This window comes from Bombina bombina, chromosome 2, assembly GCF_027579735.1.
Source record: "Bombina bombina isolate aBomBom1 chromosome 2, aBomBom1.pri, whole genome shotgun sequence".
In the NCBI taxonomy this organism is placed as follows: Eukaryota; Metazoa; Chordata; class Amphibia; order Anura; family Bombinatoridae; genus Bombina; species Bombina bombina.
Genome location: NC_069500.1, coordinates 1,229,844,967 through 1,229,864,668, shown reverse-complemented (window position 1 = coordinate 1,229,864,668; position 19,702 = coordinate 1,229,844,967). Strand labels below are relative to the sequence as shown.

Here is a 19,702-nt window from a genome sequence, read left to right as displayed (position 1 = left end):
AGACAGAACTAAACATTCAATCTCAAAGCAGACAGCTTCAGAAAAACAAGATTTGTTGAAAAAATGGACCTTGATTAAAAGGCCCTTCCTCAGAGGCAGTCTCCAAGGTGGGAGAGACGACATCTTCCCTATGTCTGCATACCAGATCCTGCAAAGCCATGCAGGGGCTATTAGAATCACAGACGCTCTCTCCTATTTGATACGAGCCATGACTTGTGAAAGGAGAGCAAACAGATGCCTAAAATCCCAAGGAACCGCCAGGGCACCTATCAGAGCGGCCAGTGGATCCCTTGACCTTGAACCGTACCTTGGAAGCTTGACAATCTGCAGAAACGCCATTAGATCCAGCTCCGCCACCCCCCCCATCAGAGGGTTAAGCTAGAGAACACCTCCAGATGGAGTTCCCACTCTGCGGAATGAAAAATCTGTCTGCTCAGAAAATCTGCTTCCCAGATGTCCACTCCTGAAATGTGGATGGCAGATAGACAGCAATTGTGAGCTCTGCTCACTGAATAATCTGAGCCACCTCCTTCACGGCTAAGGAACGCCGAGTTCCTCCCTGGAGGTTGATATAAACCACTGAGGTGATATAGTTCGACTGGAACCGAGCCAAAGGCGACTGAGGCCAAGCCATCAGACATTGAAAATCACTCAACTCCAAGATGTTAAAGAGGAGAGCAGATACTTCTAAGAACATAACCCTGTGCCTAAACAAGACACAGACTGCTTACCAACCCAGCAGATTGGTGTCCATGGTCACATCACCCAGGAATGTCTCCAGAAGCACGCGCCCTGTGATAAATACTCCTAAAAAAAAAACACTACAGGAGATAGGCTATTGTCAACTGATCTAGATCTATCCTCTGATACAGATCCGAATGTTCACCATTTTAAGAAAAAACATAATTTATGTAAGAACTTACCTGATAAATTCATTTCTTTCATATTAGCAAGAGTCCATGAGCTAGTGACGTATGGGATATACATTCCTACCAGGAGGGGTAAAGTTTCCCAAACCTCAAAATGCCTACAAATACACCCCTCACCACACCCACAAATCAGTTTAACGAATAGCCAAGAAGTGGGGTGATAAGAAAAAAAGTACGAAAGCATAAAAAATAAGGAATTGGAATAATTGTGCTTTATACAAAAAAATCATAACCACCACAAAAAAGGGTGGGCCTCATGGACTCTTGCTAATATGAAAGAAATGAATTTATCAGGTAAGTTCTTACATAAATTATGTTTTCTTTCATGTAATTAGCAAGAGTCCATGAGCTAGTGACGTATGGGATAATGACTACCCAAGATGTGGATCTTTCCACGCAAGAGTCACTAGAGAGGGAGGGATAAAATAAAGACAACCAATTCCGCTGAAAAATAATCCACACCCAAAATAAAGTTTAAATTTTATAATGAAAAAAACTGAAAACATAAGCAGAAGATTCAAACTGAAACAACTGCCTGAAGTACTTTTCTACAAAAAACAGCTTCAGAAGAAGAAAACACATCAAAATGGTAGAATTTAGTAAAAGTATGCAAAGAAGACCAAGTTGCTGCTTTGCAAATCTGATCAACCGAAGCATCATTCTTAAACGCCCAGGAAGTAGAAACTGACCTAGTAGAATGAGCTGTAATCTTTTGAGGCGGAGTTTTACCCGACTCGACATAAGCATGATGAATTAAAGATTTCAACCAAGATGCCAAAGAAATGGCAGAGGCCTTCTGACCTTTCCTAGAACCGGAAAAGATAACAAATAGACTAGAAGACTTTCGGAAATTCTTAGTAGTTTCAACATAATATTTCAAAGCTCTAACTACATCCAAAGAATGCAATGATTTCTCCTTAGAATTCTTAGGATTAGGACATAATGAAGGAACCACAATTTCTCTACTAATGTTGTTGGAATTCACAACCTTAGGTAAAAATTCAAAAGAAGTTCGCAACACCGCCTTATCCTGATGAAAAATTTAGAAAAGGAGACTCACAAGAAAGAGCAGATAATTCAGAAACTCTTCTGGCAGAAGAGATGGCCAAAAGGAACAAAACTTTCCAAGAAAGTAATTTAATGTCCAATGAATGCATAGGTTCAAACGGAGGAGCTTGAAGAGCCCCCAGAACCAAATTCAAACTCCAGGGAGGAGAAATTGACTTAATGACAGGTTTTATACGAACCAAAGCTTGTACAAAACAATGAATATCAGGAAGATTAGCAATCTTTCTGTGAAAAAGAACAGAAAGAGCAGAGATTTGTCCTTTCAAGGAACTTGCAGACAAACCTTTCTCCAAACCATCCTGAAGAAACTGTAAAATTCTTGGAATTCTAAAAGAATGCCAGGAAAAATGATGAGAAAGACACCAAGAAATATAAGTCTTCCAAACTATAATATAGCTCCCTAGATACAGATTTACGAGCCTGTAACATAGTATTAATCACAGAGTCAGAGAAACCTCTTTGACTAAGAATCAAGCGTTCAATCTCCATACCTTTAAATTTAAGGATTTGAGATCCTGATGGAAAAAAGGACCTTGCGACAGAAGGTCTGGTCTTAACGGAAGAGTCCACGGTTGGCAAGAGGCCATCCGGACAAGATCCGCATACCAAAACCTGTGAGGCCATGCTGGAGCTACCAGCAGAACAAACGAGCATTCCTTCAGAATCTTGGAGATCACTCTTGGAAGAAGAACTAGAGGCGGAAAGATATAAGCAGGATGATACTTCCAAGGAAGTGACAATGCATCCACTGCTTCCGCTTGAGGATCCCTGGATCTGGACAGATACCTGGGAAGTTTCTTGTTTAGATGAGAGGCCATCAGATCTATTTCTGGAAGTCCCCACATTTGAACAATCTGAAGAAATACCTCTGGGTGAAGAGACCATTCGCCCGGATGCAACGTTTGGCGACTGAGATAATCCGCTTCCCAATTGTCTATACCTGGGATATGAACCGCAGAAACTAGACAGGAGCTGGATTCCGCCCAAACCAGAATTCGAGATACTTCTTTCATAGCTAGAGGACTGTGAGTCCCTCCTTGATGATTGATGTAAGCCACAGATGTGACATTGTCCGTCTGAAAACAAATGAACGATTTTCTCTTTAGAAGAGGCCAAGACTGAAGAGCTCTGAAAATTGCACGGAGTTCCAAAATATTGATCGGTAATCTCACCTCCTGAGATTCCCAAACCCCTTGTGCCGTCAGAGACCCACACACAGCTCCCCAACCTGTAAGACTTGCATCTGTTGAAATTACAGTCCAGGTCGGAAGAACAAAAGAAGCACCCTGAACTAAACGATGGTGAACTGTCCACCACGTCAGAGTGTCGTACAATCGGTTTTAAAGATATTAATTGAGATATCTTCGTGCAATCCCTGCACCATTGGTTCAGCATACAGAGCTGAAGAGGTCGCATGTGAAAACGAGCAAAGGGGATCGCGTCCGATGCAGCAGTCATAAGACCTAGAATTTGCTACCGAAGGGAATGATTGTGACTGAAGGTTTCGACAAGCTGATATCAATTTTAGACGTCTCTTGTCTGTCAAAGATAGAGTCATGGACACTGAATCTATCTGGAAACCCAAAAAGGTTACCCTTGTCTGAGGAATCAATGAACTTTTTAGTAAATTGATCCTCCAACCATGATCTTGCAGAAACAACACAAGTCGATTCGTATGAGATTCTGCTAAATGTGAAGACTGAGCAAGTACCAAGATATCGTCCAAATAAGGAAATACCACAATACCCTGTTCTCTGATTACAGACAGAAGGGCACCGAGAACCTTTGTAAAAATTCTTGGAGCTGTTGCTAGGCCAAACGGCAGAGCCACAAACTGGTAATGCTTGTCTAGGAAAGAGAATCTCAGAAACTGATAGTGATCTGGATGAATCGGAATATGCAGATATGCATCCTGTAAATCTATTGTAGACATATAATGCCCTTGCTGAACAAAAGGCAGGATAGTCCTTACAGTTACCATTTTGAATGTTGGTATCCTTACATAACGATTCAATATTTTTAGATCCAGAACTGGTCTGAAGGAATTCTCCTTCTTTGGTACAATGAAGAGATTTGAATAAAACCTCTGCCCCTGTTCCAGAACTGGAACTGGCATAATTACTCCAGCCAACTCTAGATCTGAAACACATTTCAGAAATGCTTGAGCCTTCGCTGGATTTACTGGGACACGGGAAAGAAAAAATCTCTTTGCAGGAGGTCTTATCTTGAAACCAATTCTGTACCCTTCTGAAACAATGCTCTGAATCCAAAGATTGTGAACGGAATTGATCCAAATTTCTTTGAAAAAACGTAATCTGCCCCCTACCAGCTGAGCTGGAATGAGGGCCGCACCTTCATGTGGACTTAGGAGCTGGCTTTGATTTTCTAAAAGGCTTGGATTTATTCCAGACTGGAGATGGTTTCCAAACTGATACCGCTCCTGAGGATGAAGGATCAGGCTTTTGTTCCTTGTTGTGACGAAAGGAACGAAAACGATTATTTGACCTGAATTTACCTTTAGATTTTTTATCCTGAGGTAAAAAAGCTCCTTTCCCTCCAGTAACAGTTGAGATAATAGAATCCAACTGAGAACCAAATAATTTATTACCCTGGAAAGAAAGGGAAAGCAAAGTAGACTTAGAAGACATATCAGCATTCCAAGTTTTAAGCCATAAAGCTCTTCTAGCTAAAATAGCTAGAGACATATACCAGACATCAACTCTAATGATATCAAAGACGGCATCACAAATAAAATTATTAGCATGTTGAAGCAGAATAATAATGCTATGAGAATTATGATCTGTAACTTGTTGCGCTAAAGCTTCCAACCAAAAATTTGAAGCTGCAGCAACATCCGCTAAAGATATAGCAGGTCTAAGAAGATTACCTGAACACAAATAAGCTTTTCTTAGAAAGGATTCAATTTTCCTATCTAAAGGATCCTTAAAGGAAGTACCATCTGCCGTAGGAATAGTAGTACGCTTAGCAAGAGTAGAGACAGCCCCATCAACCTTAGGGATTTTGTCCCAAAACTCTAATCTGTCAGATGGCACAGGATATAATTGCTTAAAACGTTTAGAAGGAGTAAATGAATTGCCCAAATTATTCCATTCCCTGGAAATTACTTCAGAAATAGCACCAGGAACAGGAAAAACTTCTGGAATAACTACAGGAGATTTAAAAACCTTATCTAAACGTTTAGATTTAGTATCAAGAGGACCAGAATCCTCAATTTCTAATGCAATTAGGACTTCTTTAAGTAAAGAACGAATAAATTCCATTTTAAATAAATATGAAGATTTATCAGCATCAACCTCTGAGACAGAATCCTCTGAACCAGAAGAACCACTATCAGAATCAGAATGATGATGTTCATTTAAAAATTAATCTGAACAATGAGAAGTTTTAAAAGACTTTTTATGTTTACTAGAAAGAGGAATAACAGACATAGCCTTCATAATGGATTTAGAAACAAAATCTCTTATGTTATCAGGAACACTCTGAGTATTAGATGTTGACGGAACAGCAACAGGTAATGGAACTTTACTAAAGGAAATATTATCTGCATTAACAAGTTTGTCATGACATTCAATACAAACAACAGCTGGAGGAACAGCTACCAAAAGTTTACAGCAGATACACTTAGCTTTGGCAGCTCCAGCACCAGGCAGCGATTTTCCAGAAGTATCTTCTGACTCAGTTGCAACGTGGGACATCTTGCAATATGTAATAGAAAAAACAACATATAAAGCAAAATTAATCAAATTCCTTAAATGACAGTTTCAGGAATGGGAAAAAATGCCAGTGAACAAGCTTCTAGCAACCAGAAGCAATAAATAATGAGACTTAAATAATGTGGAGACGAAAGTGACGCCCATATTTTTTTAGCGCCAAATAAGACGCCCACATTATTTGGCGCCTAAATGCTTTTGGCGCCAAAAATGACGCCACATCCGGAACACCGACACTTTTGGCGCAAAAGAACGTAAAAAATGACGCAACTTCCGGCGACACATATGACGCCGGAAACAGAAAAAAAATTTGCACCAAAAAAGTCTGCGCCAAGAATGACGCAATAAAATGAAGCATTTTCAGCCCCCGCGAGCCTAACAGCCCACAGGGAAAAAGTCAAATTTTAAGGTAAGAAAAAAAAAAAAGATTGATTCAAATGCATTATCCCAAATATGAAACTGACTGTCTGAAAATAAGGAATGTTGATCATCCTGAGTCAAGGCAAATAAATGTTTGAATACATATATTTAGAACTTTATAAAAAAGTGCCCAACCATAGCTTAGAGTGTCACAGAAAATAAGACTTACTTACCCCAGGACACTCATCTACATGTTGTAGAAAGCCAAACCAGTACTGAAACGAAAATCAGTAGAGGTAATGGTATATATATATATATATAAGAGTATATCGTCGATCTGAAAAGGGAGGTAAGAGATGAATCTCTACGACCGATAACAGAGAACCTATGAAATAGACCCCGTAGAAGGAGATCATTGAATTCAAATAGGCAATACTCTCCTCACATCCCTCTGACATTCACTGCACGCTGAGAGGAAAACCGGGCTCCAACCTGCTGCGGAGCGCATATCAACGTAGAATCTAGCACAAACTTACTTCACCACCTCCATAGGAGGCAAAGTTTGTAAAACTGATTTGTGGGTGTGGTGAGGGGTGTATTTGTAGGCATTTTGAGGTTTGGGAAACTTTGCCCCTCCTGGTAGGAATGTATATCCCATACGTCACTAGCTCATGGACTCTTGCTAATTACATGAAAGAAATAGTAAAGGGAATGATGTGCATGGAAACCATCAGACCAATCCCTCTATGCGCCATAATTCTCTCAGGATCATAAGCCAAACTACATAGTCACCGAAAAGTGCAGAAAAAAACAACTGCAGCTAGATCCAAACTCCCAAATCTACCGGTCCACCAGAACTTGCTGTTGGCTGGACAGAAGACTGCAGAGAGAGGAAAAGAAATACATCCTTAATTATCTGACATCTGTTAAATATCTTCTCCTAAATAGAGAATAAGGTACACAATTACCGCACCTGGTGTTCCCAGGTTGTCTCCCATTTAGGTACTGACCAGGCCTGGCCCTGCTTAACTTCCCAGATCAGACTGAATTGGGTGCATTCAGGACATTGTGGCGGTAGACACAAATAATTCACCCTTGTAGATGGGACAAGGGAACTATTCTCCAGATTCATTTCCCATCCCTGGGAAATTGGATTGGACAAGATCTCATGAAAGAGAGAATGCTTGAAGGGAGGATGACCCCTGAAGTATATATTGTATAAGATCTCGATCATGAGAACAGAAAATACACATCCTTCAGGTCTATATTCGTCATGAACAGGGCCTTCTTGAACCAAAGGAGAATGGATACTATATTGAAGGACAGAAACTGAGAAAACTTGAGGTAAATACCCTGATCCCGTTCCCAGACTGGGACTGGAACTACCACTCTCGGAGAGGAAGGTCCTGAACCCAGTTCAAGATATGCCTCTCATCATACCTGGATTGCAGATACTCTAGAAAGAGAACTCTGCCCCTGAGAGGCAATCTTAGATTAGACTCCAAAAGGCATGACTGACCCTGCAGAAAAGGGAAACTTTGCTTTAGTCTCACTCTCTTGACGTGTGGTAGAAAAACCCTTTTCCCACCCAAAAAGTCAGATGATAATTGTGCCAGACCAAGTCCAAGCAAGGTCTCATCCTTGAAAGTAAACGCCAGAAGCGTGGATTTGGAGGAAAGAAAAAATATTGAACCCGCAACTGCAGAACTATAAAGCCCAAGCTGAACCCCTAAGCCACAGGTAGGCTTCTCAGCTGACGAAAATTTCAGCCACTGTAAAGATGAATTATTTCTATAAATCTAAATTATCGTTCATGGAAGTGTGTAGTTTTAAGAATCAAGGGTTTAAATTTATACCCATTTCATGTTGAAATTTTTTTCTTCCTACACCAATGAACAATCATATTAGTTATATAAATATATTAATATGACCATTATATAACTGTCATATTAGTTATATTAATAATATTAACAAAAGTAAATAAGCGGTTGTTTGTGGGTCTTAATAATGTTGCTTCCTAAATAAAAGATATATATATATATATATATATATATATATATATATATATATATATAGATGCTCAAAAATTTTATATATATATATATATATATATATATATATATTTATATATAATTATCCCTTAAAAGTATTTCTAAACAGATAATGAGATTAGGAGGCTAATTGCTGTGTGCATATACTAAATCATCTTTATCATTGTATAATATTCCAGGTATGTAAAGGGTTATCTTGAGGCCAACTATTTCCTTTGTGTTTTATCCAATTAGAATGAGCTGTGTACTATTTAGGTCTTTGACAGCTGCATTACATTTATGTCTATGATTACGGAAACCAGTCAGACGTTTTTTGTTTGGCCTTTTTAGATACATTCGCCACCTCCTGTGTTCTATTTAAATTGAGTGCAATAAAGGTTGTTACTTTTACAATAAGGTTTTATGGACTTTCTTTTTTTTCTCTACGTCTAGACACACTTCCTCATAGGAAGGGAAATCAAAAAAATGATAAAGTTCACAAAACTTTCAAAAGGTTTAAAACGACAAGGGTATCAATGTCGTCCAAGTAGCTAAACCCTTCTTTAACAGTACACAAGGTCTTGAAGCATACATCTGGAGGAGACCACTTCAGCATCAGATAAAGGAATTAAACTTTCCGAATCTGAGATTTCACCCTTAGAAGCTACGGGCAAATCGTCCTTACCGGACATAGGAGAGCAACCTGTGTAGCAGAACATGGAGCAGAAGCCTTACTATCTGAATCCTTAAATGTCCTCTCCCGTTTTCCCTGTAGGAAAGGAAACACAGATAAAGCTGCAGATACTGCAGAGGATGCCTGAGCTGCAATCTGCAGGCAAATACGCTCCTCCAGGAGATTGAGAGGAACCGCAGAGCACTGCATGTGATGCCACAGAGGCTTGGGACGTTTAAGGAGAAAGCTGTGGCACTCCCTTAACAGCATCATCCTGGGAGACATGAGGTTCAGAAGAAAAATTAAATTGCCTAGACAAACCGTCTAAATTTTTCCTTAGAGAAGAGAAGCTCAAAACAAAGAATATCTTATTTTTTTTAAAACCTCAAGAGCCTTAATAATCATTTGTTCCTGGGTACAAACTGTTACTCCAAGACCCTGAACAAATGAAACAAACACTTCATTTAAAAATTAGTTAATACATCTTATCCTGGATGTACAAACAATCCAACCAGGATAAACACCGTTAATAACAGAGGAAATTAAATTCTCTCATCACCATAGTGCAGGCAAAAGTCTCTAAAGCTGTTAATCTTAACACTTAGAGAAAACATGTAGAGCCAGCACCTGCTCAGTTCTCAGCAGGAGAGCGATTTCACATAGCCGGGCTGAAGATAGGACTTAAAATGGAGCCGCTCCGATATCAAGGAGGAAGGAGGCAGGGGCCATCGAATCGACATTGAATGAAAACACTCCATTCTGCTGATGAAAACAACCCAGAGATCATCCTCTTGTGTTTTGCCACAAGGAGTTTTGTTTGAAAACAGAATTTATGCTTACCTGATAAATTACTTTCTCCAACGGTGTGTCCGGTCCACGGCGTCATCCTTACTTGTGGGATATTCTCTTCCCCAACAGGAAATGGCAAAGAGCCCAGCAAAGCTGGTCACATGATCCCTCCTAGGCTCCGCCTTCCCCAGTCATTCGACCGACGTAAAGGAGGAATATGCATAGGAGAAACCATATGATACCGTGGTGACTGTAGTTAGAGAAAATAATTAATCAGACCTGATTAAAAAACCAGGGCGGGCCGTGGACCGGACACACCGTTGGAGAAAGTAATTTATCAGGTAAGCATAAATTCTGTTTTCTCCAACATAGGTGTGTCCGGTCCACGGCGTCATCCTTACTTGTGGGAACCAATACCAAAGCTTTAGGACACGGATGATGGGAGGGAGCAAATCAGGTCACCTAGATAGAAGGCACCACGGCTTGCAAAACCTTTCTCCCAAAAATAGCCTCCGAAGAAGCAAAAGTATCAAATTTGTAAAATTTGGTAAAAGTGTGCAGTGAAGACCAAGTCGCTGCCTTACATATCTGATCAACAGAAGCCTCGTTCTTGAAGGCCCATGTGGAAGCCACAGCCCTAGTGGAGTGAGCTGTGATTCTTTCAGGAGGCTGCCGTCCGGCAGTCTCATAAGCCAATCGGATAATGCTTTTAAGCCAAAAGGAAAGAGAGGTAGAAGTCGCTTTTTGACCTCTCCTTTTACCAGAATAAACAACAAACAAGGAAGATGTTTGTCTGAAATCCTTTGTAGCCTCTAAATAGAATTTTAGAGCACGAACTACATCCAAATTGTGCAACAAACGTTCCTTCTTTGAAACTGGATTCGGACACAAAGAAGGCACAACTATCTCCTGGTTAATATTTTTGTTAGAAACAACTTTCGGAAGAAAACCAGGTTTAGTACGCAAAACCACCTTATCTGCATGGAACACCAGATAAGGAGGAGAACACTGCAGAGCAGATAACTCTGAAACTCTTCTAGCAGAAGAAATTGCAACCAAAAACAAAACTTTCCAAGATAATAACTTAATATCTACGGAATGTAAGGGTTCAAACGGAACCCCTTGAAGAACTGAAAGAACTAAATTGAGACTCCAAGGAGGAGTCAAAGGTTTGTAAACAGGCTTGATTCTAACCAGAGCCTGAACAAAAGTTTGAACATCTGGCACAGCCGCCAGCTTTTTGTGAAGTAAAACAGATAAAGCAGAAATCTGTCCCTTCAAAGAACTTGCAGATAATCCTTTCTCCAAACCCTCTTGTAGAAAGGATAGAATCTTAGGAATTTTAATCTTGTTCCATGGGAATCCTTTAGATTCGCACCAACAGATATATTTTTTCCATATCTTATGGTAAATTTTTCTAGTTACAGGCTTTCTAGCCTGAATAAGAGTATCAATGACAGAATCTGAGAACCCACGCTTTGATAAAATCAAGCGTTCAATCTCCAAGCAGTCAGTTGGAGTGAGGCCAGATTCGGATGTTCGAACGGACCTTGAACAAGAAGGTCCTGTCTCAAAGGTAGCTTCCATGGTGGAGCCGATGACATATTCACCAGGTCTGCATACCAAGTTCTGCGTGGCCACGCAGGAGCTATCAAGATCACCGAAGCCCTCTCCTGATTGATCCTGGCTACCAGCCTGGGAATGAGAGGAAACGGTGGGAATACATAAGCTAGGTTGAAGGTCCAGGGCGCTACTAGTGCATCTACTAGAGTCGCCTTGGGATCCCTGGATCTGGACCCGTAGCAAGGAACCTTGAAGTTCTGACGAGACGCCATCAGATCCATGTCTGGAATGCCCCATAATTGAGTTATTTGGGCAAAGATTTCCGGATGGAGTTCCCACTCCCCCGGATGAAATGTCTGACGACTCAGAAAATCCGCTTCCCAATTTTCCACTCCTGGGATGTGGATTGCAGACAAGTGGCAAGAGTGAATCTCCGCCCATTGAATTATTTTGGTCACTTCTTCCATCGCCAGGGAACTCCTTGTTCCCCCTTGATGGTTGATATATGCAACAGTCGTCATGTTGTCTGATTGAAACCTTATGAATTTGGCCTTTGCTAGTTGAGGCCAAGCCTTGAGAGCATTGAATATCGCTCTCAGTTCCAGAATGTTTATCGGGAGAAGAGATTCTTCCCGAGACCATAGACCCTGAGCTTTCAGGGGTTCCCAGACCGCGCCCCAGCCCACCAGACTGGCGTCGGTCGTGACAATGACCCACTCTGGTCTGCGGAAGCTCATCCCTTGTGACAGGTTGTCCAGGGTCAGCCACCAACGGAGTGAATCTCTGGTCCTCTGATCTACTTGGATCGTCGGAGACAAGTCTGTATAATCCCCATTCCACTGTCTGAGCATGCACAGTTGTAATGGTCTTAGATGAATTCGCGCAAAAGGAACTATGTCCATTGCCGCAACCATCAAACCTATGGAAGGAAGAAGAACAGAATGAAGTACTTGACAAGAGCTTAGAAGTTTTGATTTTCTGGCCTCTGTCAGAAAAATCTTCATTTCTAAGGAGTCTAATATTGTTCCCAAGAAGGGAACTCTTGTTGACGGGGATAGAGAACTTTTTTCTACGTTCACTTTCCACCCGTGAGATCTGAGAAAGGCTAGGACAATGTCCGTATGAGCCTTTGCTTGTGGCAGAGACGACGCTTGAATCAGTATGTCGTCCAAGTAAGGTACTACTGCAATGCCCCTTGGTCTTAGCACCGCTAGAAGGGACCCTAGTACCTTTGTGAAAATTCTTGGAGCAGTGGCTAATCCGAATGGAAGTGCCACAAACTGGTAATGCTTGTCCAGAAAGGCGAACCTTAGGAACCGATGATGTTCCTTGTGGATAGGAATATGTAGATACGCATCCTTTAAATCCACCGTGGTCATGAATTGACCTTCCTGGATGGTAGGAAGAATTGTCCGAATGGTTTGCATTTTGAACGATGGAACCCTGAGAAATTTGTTTAGAATCTTGAGATCTAAAATTGGTCTGAATGTTCCCTCTTTTTTGGGAACTATGAACAGATTGGAGTAAAACCCCATCCCTTGTTCTCCTAATGGAACAGGATGAATCACTCCCATTTTTAACAGGTCTTCTACACAATGTAAGAATGCCTGTCTTTTTATTTGGTCTGAAGACAATTGAGACCTGTGGAACCTTCCCCTTGGGGGTAGTTCCTTGAATTCCAGGAGATAACCTTGAGAAACTATTTCTAGCGCCCAAGGATCCTGAACATCTCTTGCCCAAGCCTGAGCGAAGAGAGAGAGTCTGCCCCCCACCAGATCCGGTCCCGGATCGGGGGCCAACATCTCATGCTGTCTTAGTAGCGGTAGCAGGCTTTTTGGCCTGCTTACCTTTGTTCCAGCCTTGCATCGGTCTCCAGGCTGGCTTGGTTTGAGAAGTATTACCCTCTTGCTTAGAGGATGTAGAATTTGAGGCTGGTCCGTTTCTGCGAAAGGGACGAAAATTTGGTTTGTTTTTAGCCTTAAAAGACCTATCCTGAGGAAGGGCGTGGCCCTTTCCCCCAGTGATGTCTGAAATAATCTCTTTCAAGTCAGGGCCAAACAGCGTTTTCCCCTTGAAAGGGATGTTAAGCAATTTGTTCTTGGAGGACACATCCGCTGACCAAGACTTTAGCCAAAGCGCTCTGCGCGCCACGATAGCAAAACCTGAATTTTTCGCCGCTAATCTAGCTAATTGCAAAGTGGCGTCTAAGGTAAAAGAGTTAGCCAATTTAAGTGCTTGAACTCTGTCCATAACCTCCTCATAAGAAGATTCTTTATTGAGCGACTTTTCTAGTTCTTCGAACCAGAAACACGCTGCTGTAGTGACAGGAACAATGCATGAAATTGGTTGTAGAAGGTAACCTTGCTGAACAAACATCTTTTTAAGCAAACCCTCTAATTTCTTATCCATAGGATCTTTGAAAGCACAACTATCTTCTATAGGGATAGTAGTGCGTTTGTTTAGAGTAGAAACCGCCCCCTCGACCTTGGGGACTGTCTGCCATAAGTCCTTCCTGGGGTCGACCATAGGAAATAATTTCTTAAATATAGGGGGAGGGACAAAAGGTATGCCGGGCCTTTCCCATTCTTTATTTACAATGTCCGCCACCCGCTTGGGTATAGGAAAAGCTTCGGGGGGCACCGGGACCTCTAGGAACTTGTCCATCTTACATAATTTCTCTGGAATGACCAAATTGTCACAATCGTCCAGAGTAGATAACACCTCCTTAAGCAGAGCGCGGAGATGTTCCAATTTAAATTTGAATGTAATAACGTCAGGTTCAGCTTGTTGAGAAATTTTTCCTGAATCTGAAATTTCTCCCTCAGACAAAACCTCCCTGGCCCCTTCAGACTGGTGTAAGGGCATGTCAGAACCATTATCATCAGCGTCCTCATGCTCTTCAGGATCTAAAACAGAGCAGTCGCGCTTTCGCTGATAAGTGGGCATTTTGGCTAAAATGTTTTTAATAGAATTATCCATTACAGCCGTTAATTGTTGCATAGTAAGGAGGATTGGCGCACTAGATGAACTAGGGACCTCCTGAGTGGGCAAGACTTGGGTAGACATAGAAGGAGATGATGCAGTACCATGCTTACTCCCCTCACTTAAGGAATCATTTTGGGCAACATTATTATCAGAGGCATCATTGTCCCTACTTTGTTTATCACATTCATCACATATATTTAAATGGAGAGGAACCTTGGCTTCCGAACATACAGAACATCGTCTATCTGATGGTTCAGACATGTTAATAGGCATAAACTTGATAACAAAGCACAAAAAACGTTTTAAAATAAAACCGTTACTGTCACTTTAAATTTTAAACTGAACACACTTTATTACTGAATATGTGAAAAAGTATGAAGGAATTGTTCAAAATTCACCAAAATTTCACCACAGTGTCTTAAAGCCTTAAAAGTATTGCACACCAAATTTGAAAGCTTTAACTCTTAAAATAACGGAACCGGAGCCGTTTTTACATTTAACCCCTATACAGTCCCTGGTATCTGCTTTGCTGAGACCCAACCAAGCCCAGAGGGGAATACGATACCAAATGACGCCTTCAATAAGCTTTTTCAGTGGATCTGAGCTCCTCACACATGCATCTGCATGCCTTGCTTTCCAAAAACAACTGCGCATTAGTGGCGCGAAAATGAGGCTCTGCCTATGACTAGAAAAGGCCCCCAGTGAAAAAGGTGTCCAATACAGTGCCTGACGTTTTTTTAATACAATTCCCAAGATTAAAATAACTCTTCAAAGTTATAATCCATTAAATATGCTTATAAAGTAATCGTTTTAGCCCAGAAAAATGTCTACCAGTCTTTAAAGCCCTTGTGAAGCCCTTTATTCTTATATTTAAACTAAGAAAATGGCTTACCGGATCCCATAGGGAAAATGACAGCTTCCAGCATTACCAAGTCTTGTTAGAAATGTGTCATACCTCAAGCAGCAAAGTCTGCCCACTGTTTCCCCCAACTGAAGTTACTTCATCTCAACAGTCCTGTGTGGAAACAGCCATCGATTTTAGTAACGGTTGCTAAAATCATCTTCCTCTTACAAACAGAAATCTTCATCTCTTTTCTGTTTCAGAGTAAATAGTACATACCAGCACTATTTTAAAATAACAAACTCTTGATTGAAGAATAAAACTACATTTAAACACCAAAAAACTCTAAGCCATCTCCGTGGAGATGTTGCCTGTGCAACGGCAAAGAGAATGACTGGGGAAGGCGGAGCCTAGGAGGGATCATGTGACCAGCTTTGCTGGGCTCTTTGCCATTTCCTGTTGGGGAAGAGAATATCCCACAAGTAAGGATGACGCCGTGGACCGGACACACCTATGTTGGAGAAATATATAACTAGGCATCGTTCCGCTTCTAAAAACAGAAAGAAAAACACTTGACCAGCCCCATAGGAAATGCGCCACAAAGATCGCCCTCTCCTAACAGACTCAGTGTACTAAAAAGATTTTTTTTTACTACGTAAGGTCTGGAAGAGCTGCCAAACTCCTGACAAAAGACCTGCACCTAACACTTTAAAAGCATAAAATAGATTAACAAATTAAAGAAGGATTAACCCCTAATGAAAGTAAACAGGAAAACTATCTACTAGATACGTCTTAAAAAGGGTATAAAAGATTTAGGATAGAATTATCCTCTAATAAACATGAGTCCTGGTTACAGAGTTAACCCCTTCCTGGCCGTGAAGGAAGTTAACCTCTAAGTCTCCAAAGTCACATATAATTGTAGAGCCTGCTCACTGCCATTAACTATCCTCTATTAAGGATGTCTTGTCCCACATTCGTTGCAGAGAGTCTTAACCCCTTCAGTGCCAGCCTCCTAACCCCAGAAGACAAAAGGCACTTACCTGCATCTAGCTGTCCGGTAGGAGGACAGCTCACCCGGTATGAAGGGACGCAACTCCCTACAGAGACCTGTGGAAAAAAGAAAGAACAGAGTAAACCTACTGAGGCTTTTCTATACCAGGGCAGCAACTTGTTAGGAAAACGCAGCGAAGCCCACTTCACAAGTTCCTAACTGCTTAAAAGTCACCACTGCCCTACTGAAGAGACTAACGTGGAGTACGGCTAGACCCAATCTTGAAAGGAAAGATCAGAGCAAACCTACTCTGACTTTCAAAATAATAAAATCTTGATTGAAGTGAAATAATTCCAATCTTTTTCAGACACCAAAACTTATTTCATATGTACGTGTTGTGCATATTAGTATTCGGGAAAAATATTATAATACTTATAAATGGAACTTTCCGGTGAACATATTGTGAAACACTAGTTTATGAGAGTATGATCTACCAAAAGTCTAGTTTAGTAGCACTCAGCGTGCATACTGGCATACTGTAATCTATAATTATGTGCTTATGGTAACAGAATTTCATTTTACTTGAAAATATATTGAATATGTAAGCTATCTAATGTACTTCATGGTCAATGAATATGTTTTGCATCAAATTTAAAGGATTCTACACCAATAAAAAAAAAATTCTGCTCAACATACAATTGCATATAATAAAAGGAAATAGACCAAGCTAAGCAAAACAGCACATTATGATTACATGTTCTCAAACACAGCCAATAAAGTGCAATAGTTTAAACATTATAAACTTACAATCTACAATATTTCCTGAAAATAAATCGCATATCATACATTAAATTAAACCCCCCAGAGATTGGAGCTTTGACAGCTTTGGATTTGCAAAAAGTAACATTTGCAAAATATGTATTTTATTTTTTATTAAAATCAACTATATTTGGTGAATTGTATTAAAGAGACATAAAAGTGCAAAAAGAAAATGCTCTGTTACATATAACTATGTTTAACCCCTTTAAAGGGGAAGTCTACTTGATTTGTGTTATTGTTTAAAAAGATAGATAACACCTTTACTATCCATTTTCCAGCTTTGCATAACCTAAGATTGCCTGTTTCTAAGCCTCAGTCAGCCCCCTCGGTGCTTTTTAAATATTGTACAACAGCTAGAGAGTGCTAGTTTATGTGTGTCATATAGATAACATTGTGTTCACAATGGTTATACAAGAACCAGCACTGATTGGCTAAAATGCAAGATTGCAAAAAGCACTACGATAAGGAACAGTCTGCAGAGGCTTAGCTACAAGGTAATCAAAGAGGTAAAAAGAATATTAATATAACAGTGTTGGCTATGCAAAACTGGGGAACGGGTAATAAAGGGATTATCTATATCTTTAAACAATAACAATTTTTAAGTATACTGTCCCTTTTACTAACCCTGTATTTTGGGTGTTGCCAATGGTCTTCCAGGGCTTTAACAGCAAGCGTGAGGTGAGTGTGCTATTTCACTAGTGTCACTAGTGCCCATCTTACACAGGCAGAGTATTAATGACCGGTATTAACAGAGACTACTTACCTCTTTTGGGCACTGGTTCTTGCATGAGGTCAGATCATTCTTTTCTTTGCTATCAGCAGCAGTAAGTTTTCTAAAAATTATAATAAATTGATCAATTCAGCAAAGAGAGATATTTATTTTATCCAATATCCTATAAGCTGAGTTTGGCCCTTAGAATGTATGGACCCAATAATATTATATGACAGCATAATAACACTTCAACATTCTATGGTAATGCAGAACTGATTTTAATTTATGGAACAATTTATTTTCCTATATAAATTAAAGGGATATGAAACCCCAAAATTTTCTTTTGTGAGCATACCATTTTAAAAAGTTTCCAATTTACTTTTATTATCAAATTTGCTTGGTTCCCATGATATTCTGTGTTGAAGAGATACCTAGGTAGGCACTACACGTCAGGAAATAGAGCTGCCATCTAGTGCTCTTGCAAATGGATAACATTCTTGCAAAACTGCTGCCATACAGTGCTCCTAAGCATACGTCCCTGCTTTTCAACAAAAGTTTGCAAGAGAACTAATAAAAATTGATACAAAGAGAATTAGTTATATTTGATAATATATGTATAATTCGAAAGCGATTTTTGTTTAAACTGTAAGTACAATCTAAAATATGAAAGTTTAAATTTGACTTCTGTGTTCCTTTAACATTGCAAAAATGTTGTCTTTCACTTTTATGAAAACTCAGTAAAATTAAGGTCTATTAAACTCACAAGTAAAAAGAAACACATGGAAAACACATTCCTTATTAATTTTACTTGCTTTCCACTTCAATTTACCTCAGCATATTGTGTTATTGTTTTACAATTTACCTCAGCATATTGTGTTATTGTTTTACAATTTACCTCAGCATATTGTGTTTTACAATTTACCTCAGCATATTGTGTTTTACAATTTACCTCAGCATATTGTGTCATTGTTTTACAATTTACCTCAGCATATTGTGTTTTACAATTTACCTCAGCATATTGTGTTTTACAATTTACCTCAGCATATTGTGTTTTACAATTTACTTCAGCATATTGTGTTTTACAATTTACCTCAGCATATTGTGTTTTACAATTTACCTCAGCATATTGTGTCATTGTTTTACAATTTACCTCAGCATATTGTGTCATTGTTTTACAATTTACCTCAGCATATTGTGTCATTGTTTTACAATTTACCGCAGCATATTGTGTCATTGTTTTACAATTTACCTCAGCATATTGTGTCATTGTTTTACAATTTACCTCAGCATATTGTGTTATTTTTTTACAATTTACCTCAGCATATTGTATTATTTTTTTACAATTTACCTCAGCATATTGTGTTATTTTTTTACAATTTACCTCAGCATATTGTGTTATTTTTTTACAATTTACCTCAGCATATTGTGTTATTGTTCTACTATCCCACAAAGAAGCTGCAGTGCATATGACCGATATATTACAGTTTATCAGATCTTAATACAAACTATGCAGTGACTGCTTAGATCATTATAGAAACTCAGTTACATCTGGTCTCTTAACAGGTTGCAGCAAAGGAGATCTGATAAACTATTGTTTCTCAACTCCTGTCCTCAGGGACCCCTAACAGGCCAGATTTTCAAAATATCTGAACTAGAACACAGTTGAAATAATAATCTGATCGGTGAGAACAGTGTAATAACCATGGTTACTGATCAGCTAATTATTTCAACTGTGCTTTAATTAGGTTATCATGAAAATCTGGCCTGTTACGAGTACTTGAGGACTGGAGTTGAGAAAAATTGTGATAAACTAACTCCAGTGGTTGTTACAAAGGGTACAAATCGCATCTATTTTCATATGCATGTGTTTTTCTATTAGGGTATTATGTATTTTGTCACAACCTTTAAAGGGCCATGATACCCAAATGTTTAAATACTTGAAAGTGATGCAGCATAGCTGTAAAAAGCGGACTGGAAAATATCACCTGAACATCTCTATGTAAAAAAGAAAGATATTTTACCTGATTATTTCAACTGCTCTAATTAGGTTATCATGAAAATCTGGCCTGTTACGGGTACTTGAGGAATGGGTTGAGAAACATTGTGATCCAGTTGTTTTTCAAAGGGTATGTCCAGTGGTTGTTTTAAAGGGTACAAATCACATCTATTTTCATATGTATGTGATTTTCTATTAGGGTATTACGTATTTTG

At 39.6% G+C, this 19,702-nt stretch overlaps 1 protein-coding gene across 2 annotated transcripts in view; it reads right to left on the bottom strand.

The window, feature by feature from the left end:
- The window catches only part of NFXL1 (nuclear transcription factor, X-box binding like 1), a 366,986-nt gene that overhangs the window by 118,362 nt on the left and 228,922 nt on the right, over positions 1-19,702 (bottom strand). For both annotated transcript variants that reach the window (XM_053703989.1, XM_053703990.1), the window contains exon 19: positions 17,543-17,612. In XM_053703989.1, coding sequence (XP_053559964.1) covers positions 17,543-17,612 — 70 coding nt within the window. The remainder of the gene's footprint in view (positions 1-17,542; positions 17,613-19,702) is intronic.